This window comes from Suricata suricatta, chromosome 12 (assembly GCF_006229205.1).
Source record: "Suricata suricatta isolate VVHF042 chromosome 12, meerkat_22Aug2017_6uvM2_HiC, whole genome shotgun sequence".
Lineage (NCBI taxonomy): Eukaryota > Metazoa > Chordata > Mammalia > Carnivora > Herpestidae > Suricata > Suricata suricatta.
Genome location: NC_043711.1, coordinates 15,050,349 through 15,063,258, shown reverse-complemented (window position 1 = coordinate 15,063,258; position 12,910 = coordinate 15,050,349). Strand labels below are relative to the sequence as shown.

Genomic DNA, 12,910 nt, shown 5'->3' with positions numbered 1-12,910 from the left:
CGGCAACCGCAACTGCTGGTCAGACTTGAACTGGAAACTGCATATCGTGACCCTTCGGAAACCTCAAGAGACAGGCCCTGTGGTTTGGACTCAGAGTCAGTAGTAACTCAGGACACATGGGGTGCCTGGGTGACTCAGTAGGTTAAGCAGTTCATGAGTTCAAGCCCCGCATTGGGCTCTATGCTGTCAGCTCAGAGCCTGGAGCCTGTTTCAAATTCTCTCTCCCTCTCTCTGCCCTCCCCCAACTCACACACACACACACTCTCTGTCTCTCTCAAAAATAAATAAACATCTAAAAAAATTTTTTTAAAAAGGGGGCACCTGAGTGGCTCAGTCAGTTAAGCATCCAACTTCAGGTCATGATGTCACAGTTCATGAGCTCAAGTCCTGCATCCAGCTCTGTGCTGACAGCTCAGAGCCTAGAGCCTGCTTCAGATTCTGTGTCTCCTTGATATAAACCATTTCTCATTTTTCCTTTTGTTTTTACACTAAAGCCTATTTTTCATTTACTATAACCACCTTGTCTTCATTTTAGTGATTCTTATGACATTATGTTTATTTAACACTCGATCTTGCCCCAAACATTTTCCACTTACAGCTTCCTCATGAGTGTCTCCTTTCCACAGGGCTGTCCCACAAACACTTAATAGATAGCAAAACTGAGTGATTCATTATACAGCAACGAAGCCAAATTCCAAAACTGAGCTTACGGAAGATATGTAGAGAAGCAATGCTAGCAAAGGTCTTTAATATTCGTGACTATTTTTATTTATTGCAGAAAAGGTATTCAGTTTACTTCGTGTCCTGCCTTTTGCTTTTCTGTGTGAATCAAGTCATGTGGCGGGGCAGGGGCGGGGGGACAGTGAGAGAGGGAGAGAAAGAATCTCAAGCAGGCCCCAAGTTGTCAGCGCCAGGGCCCAACGCGGGGCTCAAATCCACAAACCATGAGATCATGACCTGAACCGAAACCAAGAGCCAGGTGCTTAGCCGACTGAGCCACCCAGATGCCCCTTAAATAAATCAAATATCAGAGTGAGGACAATTAAGTTTCAAAATCCACTGACATCCAGGGCACCTGGGTGTCTCAGTCGGTTAAGTGTCTGACTCTGGGTTCGGCTCAGGTCACAATCTCAGTTCCGTGAGTTCGAGCCCCACAGCGGGCTCTGTGCTGGCACTACAGCGCCTGCTTGAGATTCTCCCTCTCCCTCCCTTGCTGCCCCTCCCTCCCTCCCTCTGTCTTTTTCCCTCTCAAAATAAATAAATAAACTTAAAAAAAAAAAACTTTAGAAAAAAAAATCCACCGATATCGTTATAGTCTTTGTTCTGACACAGACACCACACCGATTTATCCTCTTGTGCTTTTATTTATGTAACATTTCCGTGTGTAAAATGTGTTCGGTCACAGCGGCTCATTTGATTTTCAAGACAACTCTGTGAGACAAACAACGCAAAGGACTGAGGGTCAGGGAGGTTACGTGTCCCCGAGCACACTGAGGCCGAGCTAGTAACAACCGCCCCCCACCCCGTTCCAGGTTCCAGAGCCGTCACACAGCACCGTCTCCACCTGCCCGCTCCCAGTCCAAACCGGAGAGGACACCAAGGGAGGGGGGGACCCCCAGATATCCCTGCAGCTACTTCTCCAAGTACTGATACACAGTTTCTTTTGATCCATCTAATTAAAAACAAACAAAACCACACAGTACTTAAGAAGAAGGAGGCACCACACAATCAGTAAGGGGCAACTTTAATATGTATGGAAGCCACTTAATTATAATCTAACCGAAAGAGAAAAGCCAAGTTTACGCTCCTCACTCAGAAGTAAACGGCTCCCTAGTTTGTTTCCAAAATACCGTCAGGCACGCGAGCCCGGTCGCGATGACGAGGCGGAAGTCGGGCTTCCACGGAACCATCGAGCGGCGCGCTGAAACCCTCTTCTTCACTGTTCCGCTGGTGAGCGCTACACTTCTCTCGACACCAGATTTTCTTTCTAACCAATGCCTGAAGCCATCCTTCGCTTTAACACAAATAACTGCCCCAGCAATTTTCACAGGGACCACGCTCACAGAAGGAACGAGTCTGAGAAGCTCGAGGATCAGGAGACGGGAAACCCCAAGTCTCGTCAAGAGCAGAGTCTTGTGCGGTTGTACTGACTCACCTGCCCGCCTGATCTCTTTAATGGCATGTAGGAAGTAATGTACATGTATTATTTGGTAACTATTACAAAGGGATGGTCAGAGATTAAGGGTAAACGACCTGACAGCGCGTGGCTCTGACCAGATTCACCAGTTCATGTAACAAGTGACACCTCGCGTTGGTCGTTTTGAGCAACATCAAGAGGTGAGGGTTACCACGTCCAAGACTAATCCCCGACAGGCTGGACTCCTAGAGGAGCCGGCCTCCAACCCGGTGCCCCCTGGAAACTGGCTACAACCAAACACTAGAGACACCTGTTGAAGTTCAGCGCTGAGCTGAGGCATCCCGGGCAGAAGCCGAGGGCTCACTAACCCCCACAACTGCACTGCAAGCCTGGGTCCCAGCCCCCTGGCTCCCACCAGGGAAGGGCTGGGACCCTCCAAACCATGATGGTTGGAGGCCGGCGTCATGCCAGGGTGACGCAGGCACTTCTCAGAATATGAAGATTCAAAGTTCCACAGGTGAGGGGCGCCTGGGTGGCTTGGTCTGCTAAGTGTCCAACTTCAGCTCAGGTCAGGTCGCACGTTGGTGAGTTCACACATCAGGGTGTGTGCCCACAGCTCAGAGCCCGGAGCCTGCTTTGGATTCTGTGTCTCCAGCTCTCTCTGTCTCTCCCCCATTTGTGAGCACATGCACGCTCTCTCCTTCTCTCTCTCTCTCTCTCTCTCTCTCTCTCTCAAAAATAAACATTAAAAAAATGTTGACTATTTCCTGTTGGTTATTTCCTATTTGCTTTACAGAATTATAGATCAAACCAAAGGCCTCTTGGTTTGAGAAGGCACTCAATAAGAATTTGCCAAATTCAACTTCTTTCCTCTCAGTTAATAGTGTCTTTTAAAAAAGCCAACATATCCTTCAGGGCTGTTTAAAAATGTGCCTTCTGACTTGTCATGTCCTGAATGTGTATTCATTACCAATGCAAATCATTACAGTTAGAAGCACAACAATAAATACTATGTGGTCTTATAAAAATATTTCCTATAGACATAAAATTAGGGGCGCTGGGGTGGCTCAGTCAGTTAAGTGTCTGATTTTGGCTCAGGTCATGATTTCATGGTTCGTGGGTTCGAGCCCTGCGTCGGGCTCTGTGCTGATAGCTCGGAGCCTGAAACCTGCTTCAGATTCTGTGTCTCCCTCCCTCTACCCCTCCCCCAGCTTGTACTCTGTCTCTCTGTCTCTGCGAACAAATAAATATTAAAAAAAAAATTTTAAAGAATGCCTCTCATATTAAAAAAATAATAGTAATAATAAGTTTTTTGGGAGTTCTACTGGTGAGGGGCCCAGGGGTACTCCTGGAACCTCACGTCGGACCCTGCTGGACCCCTGTGCACTGGCCCCCAACGCGCTCCCAACACCTGCTGTGGCTCCACTCCGACAAGTCTGCCCCGTGAACCTGCTCCAGCCGCCCAGGGTGGTGCGGCCCGCGTGCACCCGTGTGTGAGCACCACGTGAAACCCTTCTAAGTGCTATCCTCAGCCGATCTCACTCGGCCCTCACAAGCATCCCAGGAAGCAGGTGGTCCATGCACTGGCCGTGGTGGAGAAGAAAACGGAAGCACAGATTCAGTTGGTTCAAGGTCACACGCTTAATAACTTATTTGAACTCGGGCAATCTGACTTCAGAGTCCAAGTTCTTGGCCCCTCTTCTCTACCCTCTCAAAAATCCCTCGGAATACTCACATCGGCTTCTGATACCGTGGAGGCTTGTTCTTTTATTCGTTGGTGCCACCATTTCTCGACATCCTTTCTTGTCTGCAACGTGTACTCTCTCGTCCACTTCCCCGTGGCGCTGTAAATACCTCTGGCACATCCCGGGATCACGCTCCTTCCTCCGCTGATGAGATCTGGCCCACCATTTAGCTGGCTTTTCAGGAAAGAGACATAGAAACCCAGTCTCCGCCAAGCAGGAGCCATTCTCCAGAAGTTGGCAAGGCCCTGAAAAAAGGGCAGATGCTCTTTTAGGAACTTCCCAAATCTCTCTCCCAATCAGCACAGACCAGCATTCCCTGCACATTCACATGCTTTCGTCTGATGCTCTTGATGATTTCCTTCCCTGAAAACATCACATTGGAACTTCAACTGAGTTGGGGCGCCTGGGTGGCTCAGTCAGTTGCGCGTCCAACTTCAGCTTAGGTCATGATCTCACGGTTCGTGGGTTCAAGTCCCGCAGCGGGCTCGCTGCTGTCAGCGCGGAGCCTGCTTCAGATCCTCTGTCCCTCTTTCTCTCTGTCCCCTCCCACTTAAGCTCAAGCCCTCAAAAATAAACAAACATTTAAGAAAGAGAAGAAAAGGACTTCAGCTGAGCTAAACACAAGCTTTGTAATGGAAAACAGAACAGTGGTCAACATTCCTAAACACCAAAGATACAAAACTCCCACAGAAATGAATGGAGGCCACCTTCCTCCAGGGCCAGTTCCTGTCACAGCTTCCCAAGGTGCATGGGAGGCCGAGGACCCCCTCCCTCCTTCCCTGTAGCCCCAGCCCAGCAGGCTTCCCTTCCCATCTCCCAGGCTTTAGAAGAGCTCCAAGCACATCTTGGCTGGGGCTTAGGCTCAAATGTCAGAAGGGAGCAGAACACCCACCCTCCAGGAGGTCCAGAGCCTCGGGAGCTATTATTAACATTTTTCATACATATCGTAAGGTACATATACCACAGGCTGAGCCAAGAAATAACTATTACTTGTAAGAGTGCTTACTCAGTTCTTCATTCATTTACTAAATACATATTGAGGGCACTAGGTCCACTCACTGTTCTGAGCACTGGGGACAGAGCGGTGGACAAAACCCAACTCTCTTCCTCCATGATACTTCATACTAGTGAAGAAAAGCAGGTAAGAGAAAAACAAATCAATACACACATATAATAGTGGCGAGTCCTATACAAGCCGTAGGCTGGGACCCACCAGGACATCCGGCTGCGATTCAAAATTCAACTGGGGTGCTCCATTGGTCTCCTCCAAAGGTGAAGTCCAAAAATGACCTCACGGAAGCACTTTCGTGCTTTATCAGGGTGAGAGTTCGGCAAATAATTAAGATTTATGACTAGCCAGACTGACCTTCCTGCCTTCTTACACAACCACGCAAAAAAGCGCCAAGGACACAGATGTAAAACCAAGAGAGAAATTAAGGAAGAAGCTGGCACTTGAAGCTGGTGTTAATGCTTTGATTCTGTCAACATTTGTTCCGTAGTTACTAGCGTCTGGCCTGTTTTCACACCGGGACTGGGTCACGAATGTTGCAAGAGAGTCCTATCATAGGCTTATACACGTGGGTTTCACACTCACGTAAAATGGTATCAGTGTGGGCATTTTACAAGATGGTCAGCCAAAGTTCTCGGTATACAAAGTCTTGCTGTACTTAACACCTCTTGCTTCTTTGGGGATGAGAGCAGAAAGACAAGAAAACAAAACATAACAAAACAAAACCTTCCCTATCTACTGGGCTTGGCTATTCTGAAACATGTAGATGTGACTAAAGATATTAGGGTGAACTAAATGAAAATATGAACTAAACTTCATATGACCAACCTAATATATAGACACTGTGTACAGTTAGGGTAGTTGCGTTTACTTTTAGGGATTGGGTTTCTACATAATTAGGACAATCTGCAGGAGTTGTGATTTTATGGTTCCCTTCCATATCGTTATAAGCTGAAGACTGCCCAGTTAGCAGAGGGCATAGACAGATGCCTGTCATTTCTCTCCTAAATTGCATTCCCTAACAACACATAAGGAGAGGGTTCTGGACTATTCTCTCTAACAGAAGCAACAGGAAACAACAATACTATAGAAATACATATTAACCGGGAGCACCTGGGTGGCTCAATCTGTTGATGGTTTGACTCTTGATTTTGGCTCAGGTCATGATCTCGCAGTTCATGGAATCGAGCCCCTTGAACTCCATGCTCACAGTGCAGAGACTGCTTAGGATTACCTCTCTCCCTCTCTCTGCCCCTCCCACCCCTAAAATAAATAAACATTTAAAGAGTACAAATTAACCTGAACCGCAGTCTCACAAATTCCTGGTTTCAATGCTCGTTAGCTATTGCAAGAAATGAAATCCCAAAGAGTGCAGACAGATTACCAATTAAGCAATATGAAGGGAGGTCATTCTTTCACTGAAAATTCCAATTGTCTCTGTAACTTACTCATCATACACCAATCACAAACAACACATACAATACTCCCTGTCTACCCAATGAGAATAAGCTTTCTAGATATGTTTACAGGGGCACCTGGGTGGCTCAGTTGGTTAAGCATCTGACTTTGGCTCAGGTCATGATCTCAGTTCGTGGGTTTGAGCCCCACGTTGGGCTCTGTGCTGACAGCTAGGAGCCTGGAGCCTGCTTTGGATTCTGTGTCTCCCTCTTTCTCTTCTCCCCCCCACCCCCTGGTCATGCTCTATCTTTCTTCTCTCAAAAATAAATAAACATAAAAAATTTTTTAATATGTTTATATAACATGTGACTCACTGACAACCTCTTCTATACATAAACCAATGGTATAGACTAGAGACTCCTGACACTGATCTGGGCATGTAAAGAACTTAAAGGTCATAAAGAAAAAAGCACAAGTTAATTAGAAACTGGAGCCCCATCTCTAAACCACAAACCAGTGTAAATCCCATAAAGATTAAAGAATTTTTTTTAAGTATCATAAAACAAGACAAAAATACAGATGAGTATTTAACACATCTTTACAAGGTGCAGGATGTTCTGTCCTGAGGATAAAAGCGATGGAAGAATTCACAAAACATTAATAAATCTGACTGTAAAACTGTGAAATGTCTGTATATCAAAAGCACTGTGAACAAAAGTAGAAAGAAAGCAGTATCTGCAATAACACATCGTTGTCCTATTCTATGAAGAGTTTACATATGAAAGAGAAACATTCAAAACCTAATTTTAAAAATGGGCAATGGAAAACAGAAAGAGAAATGCAAATGTCTAATAAATATATGAAAAAGGAGAATGTTAGAACTAATCAAAACATGCAAATGAAAACGGAAATGAAATATTTTGCCTAACAGACTAGTAAAAACCTGTTAAATGAAAAATGGGTATTTAAAAAAATTTTTTTAATGTTCATTTATTTTTGTGAGAGAGACAGAGTGTGAGTGGGGGAGGGGCAGAAAGCAAGGGAGACAGAATTCAAAGCAGGCTCCAGGCTCTGAGCTGTCAGTGCAGAGTTCAATGTGGGGCTCAAACTCACGAACCGTGAGATCGTGACCTGAGCTGAAGTTGGACACTTAACCAACTGAGCCACCCAGATGCCCCAAATATGGGCATTTCTATACACTGTTGCTGAGAATGCAAATGGATTCCACTTCTCTGGGGAGCAACATGGTAATAATGCACTAAGACTCTTTAAGAAAAGTTCACACCTGGGGCGTCTGGGTGGCTCAGTCGGTTAAGTGTCCAACTTCAGCTCAGGTCATGATCTCACAGGTCGTGGGTTTGAGCCCCATGTTGGGCTCTATGCTGACACTTCAGAGCGTGGAGCCTGTTTTGGATTCTGTATCTCCCTCTCTCTCTCTCTGCCCCTCCTCAACTCATGCTCGCTCACTCTCTCTCTCTCTCTCTCTCTCTCTCTCTGCCCCTCCTCAACTCATGCTCTCTCTCTCTCTCTCTCTCTCTCTCTCAAAAATAAATAAACATTAAAAAGATTTTTTAAAAAAGAAAAGTTCACACCCAAAGTTAGGGGAACTCCCAAGACTCAGGGGGATAGAGCATATAGTGTACGATATGATATTGATAAACTAAAGGAAACCGTCTACTTTTAATGTCTGTGGGTCCTGCTCCTGGGCCCCCTGGGGAAAGCTACACTTTTATACCAAGGTCAGAATGATTCCGCAAAACCTCAAAGTATAACTCTATTTCTGCCCGAGCACAACACACGTTGTACATCTGCTTTATTTAAGAAAGAACCAAAAAGGAGCATTCCAAACATAAGGAGGAAACCTCCCTGATTCCCATAAGATTAAAGTCATACAGCCCTGCATTTACTAGAGGCATAAATTCTGCAACTTTCTAACACGTTCTTTGTCTAAGGACTTGTAACTTTTCATGTAAAAAAACAAAAAACAAAAAAACATATATAACCCAATACCAAATGTTCCTTGCTAGAGCTTATATAACCCTACACCAAATGTTCCTTCACAAGAGCACTCTCTTCTTTATGAAGATTGTGTCCGCCAGCAGCTGTCCTAACTTGGCCTTGAATAAAACTCCCTTCCTTTCTTTTAGAAACTCTAAAAGGCTGGTTCAATTTGCCTAGACAATACACTACAGAACTTTCTGGAGCTCAGCAGGCCCTGCTCTTGGACATTCCACCAGGAAAGTCCTAAAAAGGGCACTGCCTCTTTCCTGACAAGGTGCAGCCATTTTATTAGAGGGCTATGTCCATTCCATCAGTGTGAAAGGTGTGCCTCACATCTTGTATTTACAATCAACTTGCTCTTCTCTTCATTAGCTCTCTTTCATCCAGTTCCTTACCTAGATGCTTGGAATCTTGTCTTTTCTTCCACATCCTTCCAAAATAACAATCCCCACGACTCTGCTCCTCTTTAGAGTCAGTCCTGACCTCATCCTCACTTGGGGCTTATAAGGTTGTTTTCTGAAAATGATGGAGGACCGACAGCCTAAGAACTGGACCCGAAACGATAATCATATGTGGACAGAGAAACCTACGGGAAGAGCAGTGCAAGTAAAGAACAGCAGAATACATGGGAGAAGGACAGGAGGGCATTTGTGTGCGCCCCCAAAAAACCAAAATGTGCAAGAATAGACAGAGAAAGTGCATCTTAAAGAAAATAAATTTTCTTACAAAAAATACAGATCGTGGCTTTTGCAATGACTCGTTCCCTGTGGGACCTCAGGCAAATTATTTCCTGCCGGGAATCTCATATTCTTTCTAAGATGAGGAGGTAGACCCACATGATCTCTGACTTCCGAGCCGTAACAGGCAAAGGCAATAATAACCTCTGGGCCCCTGGATGTCCTGGATGGCTTTTAGCTGAGTCCGAATCCCCAGGCCAGGAAGCAAAGATTCAGGGATGAACCGGGGAAGGGGAGCTTGAGTACAAAACTACATGTCCACCTGCATTCTTCTGGGAATCGGAAAGGGTCCAGAACTATCATCAGGGTCCATGGCTCAAAGAGTCTGAAGACCGTGACCTCAGACTTTTCCAGGTCAGAAACTGCACGCCTCCGGGACCACCTAACCCAGCCCGCACCTTCCCTTCCTGCCCCTGGCAAGTCGTAACCTCCAGATCCGAGGGCAGAGACCCCCTCACCGGAGGTGTCTCGTCCCGCTGAGCCCCGGTCTGAGGTTTACCTGCTCACAGGCTCTGGCCTGCGGCTCCTCACGCCTCAGTTCCCACCTTTAGGTGAACACGGGCCGGCCACTCACCATGGGCGCCGCCATATTGGCAGAACAACAACTTTATCGGTAGCGGCTGGCGCAGACACAGACAGACGGAGGCGGAGCCAGGGAAAGCGGAACGGGGGCCGGGCCGGACTCCCGACAGCCTGTGGGGCGGAGGCGTCTGCGCGGGTCGGACTCCGCCCCCCGTTCCTGGGCACCTCCTCCCGACCCCAAGCCCCGCCCTTCGGCCCAGTCCTGTACCCTGCCTCTGGCGTCACTAAAAGCAAATACGTGGAGCTCAGGTTACTCCAGTTGCTGCAGAGGAGTGAGAGACATCAGCTTAGTGACCCCAGAATAAACTCGTTGGCAGGTGGTGTAAGAGCACTGGGAGAGTTCTGATGCCAGGGTTTGAATCCCAGCTTAGCTAAAATTGCCCGCTGGGCCTGGGTAGGTCTTTGACCTCTTGGTCCTTAATCGTGGTTAGAGATCTTTTTTCACCATATTCCGTGACTTTATAGCCCTGGGAAGGGAATTATTTGACCATGATTAGGGGATAGATGAGCTGGGAGTCAGGAGAGCAGGATTCCTGACCAACCACTTTTCCTTGAGGAGTTTCTATACCCCAAACCCAACCTCTCCGCACCCACCCCCTGCGCGAGTGTTTCTTGAACCAAATGAATGAATCGATGAATGAATTGTAAAAGACCAGTGGCATTAAAGTATGGTTTTTATTTTTTTTTTGTTCTTATTTATTTTTGATATAGAGACAGAGCATGAGTGGGGGAGTGGCAGAAAGAGGGAGACACAGAATCAGATGCAGGCTCCAGGCTCCAAGCTGTCAGCACAGCTGACAGCACAGCAGGGACCCACAAACCATGAGATCAAGACCTGAGCTGAAGTTGGACGCTGAGCCAACTGAGCCACCCTGGCGCCCCTAAAGTATGATTTTTAAAGGGGTAAAACCCATATAAAGGATATTTTGAAGACCTTATAGATGTGGGCAATCAGAAACACTGAAATGAATTTGGTTATTATGCAAAACTGGTGGATATCCTATAGGACAAGAAAAAGTAATATTTTGAGAGCCAACTTTTTCTACAGGGCTGAAACCAAGGGCACCTCTATCAAACAAAATTCAGCCCATACTATGCGTAATGGATAGTAATTCTACATTTGAACTTCTACTCTTACAGATCTGAGCAACAGAGGACAAGCAGAGGTACATGCTCATATAGCACCTCACCAGGTAACCCCCAGACCGGCATGCCAGCCAAGGCACTCCCAGGAATCTCTTCTGCCCATTTCCAAGTCTTTAACAATGTTTCCAGACAGTTCCCAAACATTTTGTTATTCAAAGTGTGGTCTCCAGACTAGCATCAGCCTCGCCTGAGAACTTGCTAGAAATGTCACCTCTCAGGTTGCACCCAAATCTGCTGCATCAAAATCTGCATAGGGACAAGATCTCCCAGGGGATTTGTAGGCACATTGAAGTCTGAGACTCACTGCCTTAGAACTGAGCGTTAGAACGGATCTTGAGAACTCTCTAGACCAGCCCACTCATTTTACAGATGAATCCACTGAGACACTGTAGAATTGACAGTCTAGCTCAAGGTCATAAGCAAGTTTGTAGGTTTGCTATTCACCACTGGATCTCTAGCCTGCTAGAATAGTGCCCTTCCCAAGTTGCAGAATGGAAGGTCTTTAGGAGTTTGGACAGCTTCCAGGCCAAAGATTAGGACACTGAGGCCCAGGGATTGGGTAAAGCTTGCCTGCCTAAAGCCACACAGCCAGTTGACGCCAGAGCCAGGATTCCAATCCAAATCTCCTGATCACTCCACCCCTGATACTAGAGGCTTAATTGAAACCAATGCAATGGAAGCATTGACTCTCACACAAACATGCCACACTTAAAGCAGTTTAGCCTTCAGGTATGTCATGTTGCATCCATATATAACCAGAGAGTCCTTTCTCTAATTTACCCCAAATGCTAAATTCTAAGTAGTCTCCACCCTTATGTTGGTTCAAAATCTCTCTTTCCTCTTATGAATTAAAGTTAACATTGACATTTCTAGGAGATTATTTCAAATACAATTTTTCTAAAAAGTCATTTGCTTTACTGGAAAGTTGCTATTTTTACATCAAAGGAGACAGTAGCATGAAAGCAAATCCCTTTCGTTCTTAAAGAGCTTGCTGCAAAAATACATTATTAAATGAAAGAGGTAAGTTGCTGGGCTGTGTAGAAAGTCACCCCACTTTTTATTTTTAAAAAAGGAAAAGAAATAAAAGAAATACATTTGTTAGTATGCACAGGGGAAGAAATCTAGAAAAATATGTCCCACACCATTTCCTGTGATGATCTCTAGAGACAGGGCGGTTCTATGGGCCTTCCTTCTTGTGACAGGTTTCTGTGTTCCTTTTGCTTTTTCCATTTGCTTGTGTGGGAGGCTGAATAATGACTCCCAAAGATATCTAGGTCCTAATCCCTGGAGCCCAGGAATGTCACCTTCTATGGCAAAAGAGACTTTGCAGATGTGATTAAATTAAGAATTTTGAGATGAAAAGACTATGGTGGATTATCCCGTGGAACTCTAAATGCCATCGCAAGTATGCTTGTAAGAGAGAGGCAGCGGGGAAGTTTGAGACAGGAGAAGAGGCAATGTGAGCGCTGAAACACGATGTTACCCCTGCTAGTGGAGAAGATGGAGAATCCAGAGTGAGGAATACAAGAACGTAGTTCTGGAAGATGAAGAAGACAAGAATATAGATTCTCCCATATGATTCCACAACTGTTTCTGGATAGACTTGAAAGCAGAGTCTTAAAGAGATACTTGCACATCCATGGTCATAGAGGCATTATTCACAGTAGCCAAAAGGTGGAAGCAACCCAAGTGTTCACTGAGCAACAAACAGACGGAATAAAATAATGTATACATACAGGGAATATCATTCAGCCCAGAAAAGGAAGCAGATTCTGACACCTGCTACAATATGGGTGAACCTTGAAGACATTATGCTAAATGAAGCCAGCCACTTGAGGACACATAAGAAATAAATCACAAAAGGACAAGTATTATATGATTTCTCTTATATGAGGCACCTCGAGGAGTAAAATTCATAGAGACAGAAAGTACTGGCTGCCAGCTCCTGAGGGTAGGGAAATGGAGAGCTTCTATTTAATGAGCACGAAGTTTCAGTTTGAGATGATGAACAAGCCCCGGATGGCTGGACGGTGGTGAGTAGTTATATAACAACATGAATTACCTGGACGCCACTGAGCCAGACACTTAAAAATGCTTCCATTGGTACATATTCTGAATACTTTACCAGAATTAAGAAAGAAGGAAGGAAGGAAGG

At 45.7% G+C, this 12,910-nt stretch overlaps 1 protein-coding gene across 4 annotated transcripts in view; it reads right to left on the bottom strand.

Moving 5' to 3' along the window:
- Positions 1-9,615, bottom strand: part of LARS2 (leucyl-tRNA synthetase 2, mitochondrial) — a 152,820-nt gene extending 143,205 nt beyond the window's left edge. Inside the window, exons 1-3 of one of the 4 annotated variants that reach the window (XM_029917668.1) lie at positions 9,527-9,615; positions 4,942-5,006; positions 3,873-4,127 (exon numbers count right to left, since the gene is read on the bottom strand). In XM_029917668.1, coding sequence (XP_029773528.1) covers positions 3,873-4,127; positions 4,942-4,995 — 309 coding nt within the window. In that variant the 5' untranslated portion in view covers positions 4,996-5,006; positions 9,527-9,615. Of the gene's footprint in view, positions 1-3,872; positions 4,128-4,941; positions 5,007-8,685; positions 8,703-9,526 lie in introns of those variants that run through there. The other 3 variants (XM_029917670.1, XM_029917669.1, XM_029917671.1) reach the window with 3 other exon arrangements.
- Positions 9,616-12,910: the final 3,295 nt, after the last annotated feature.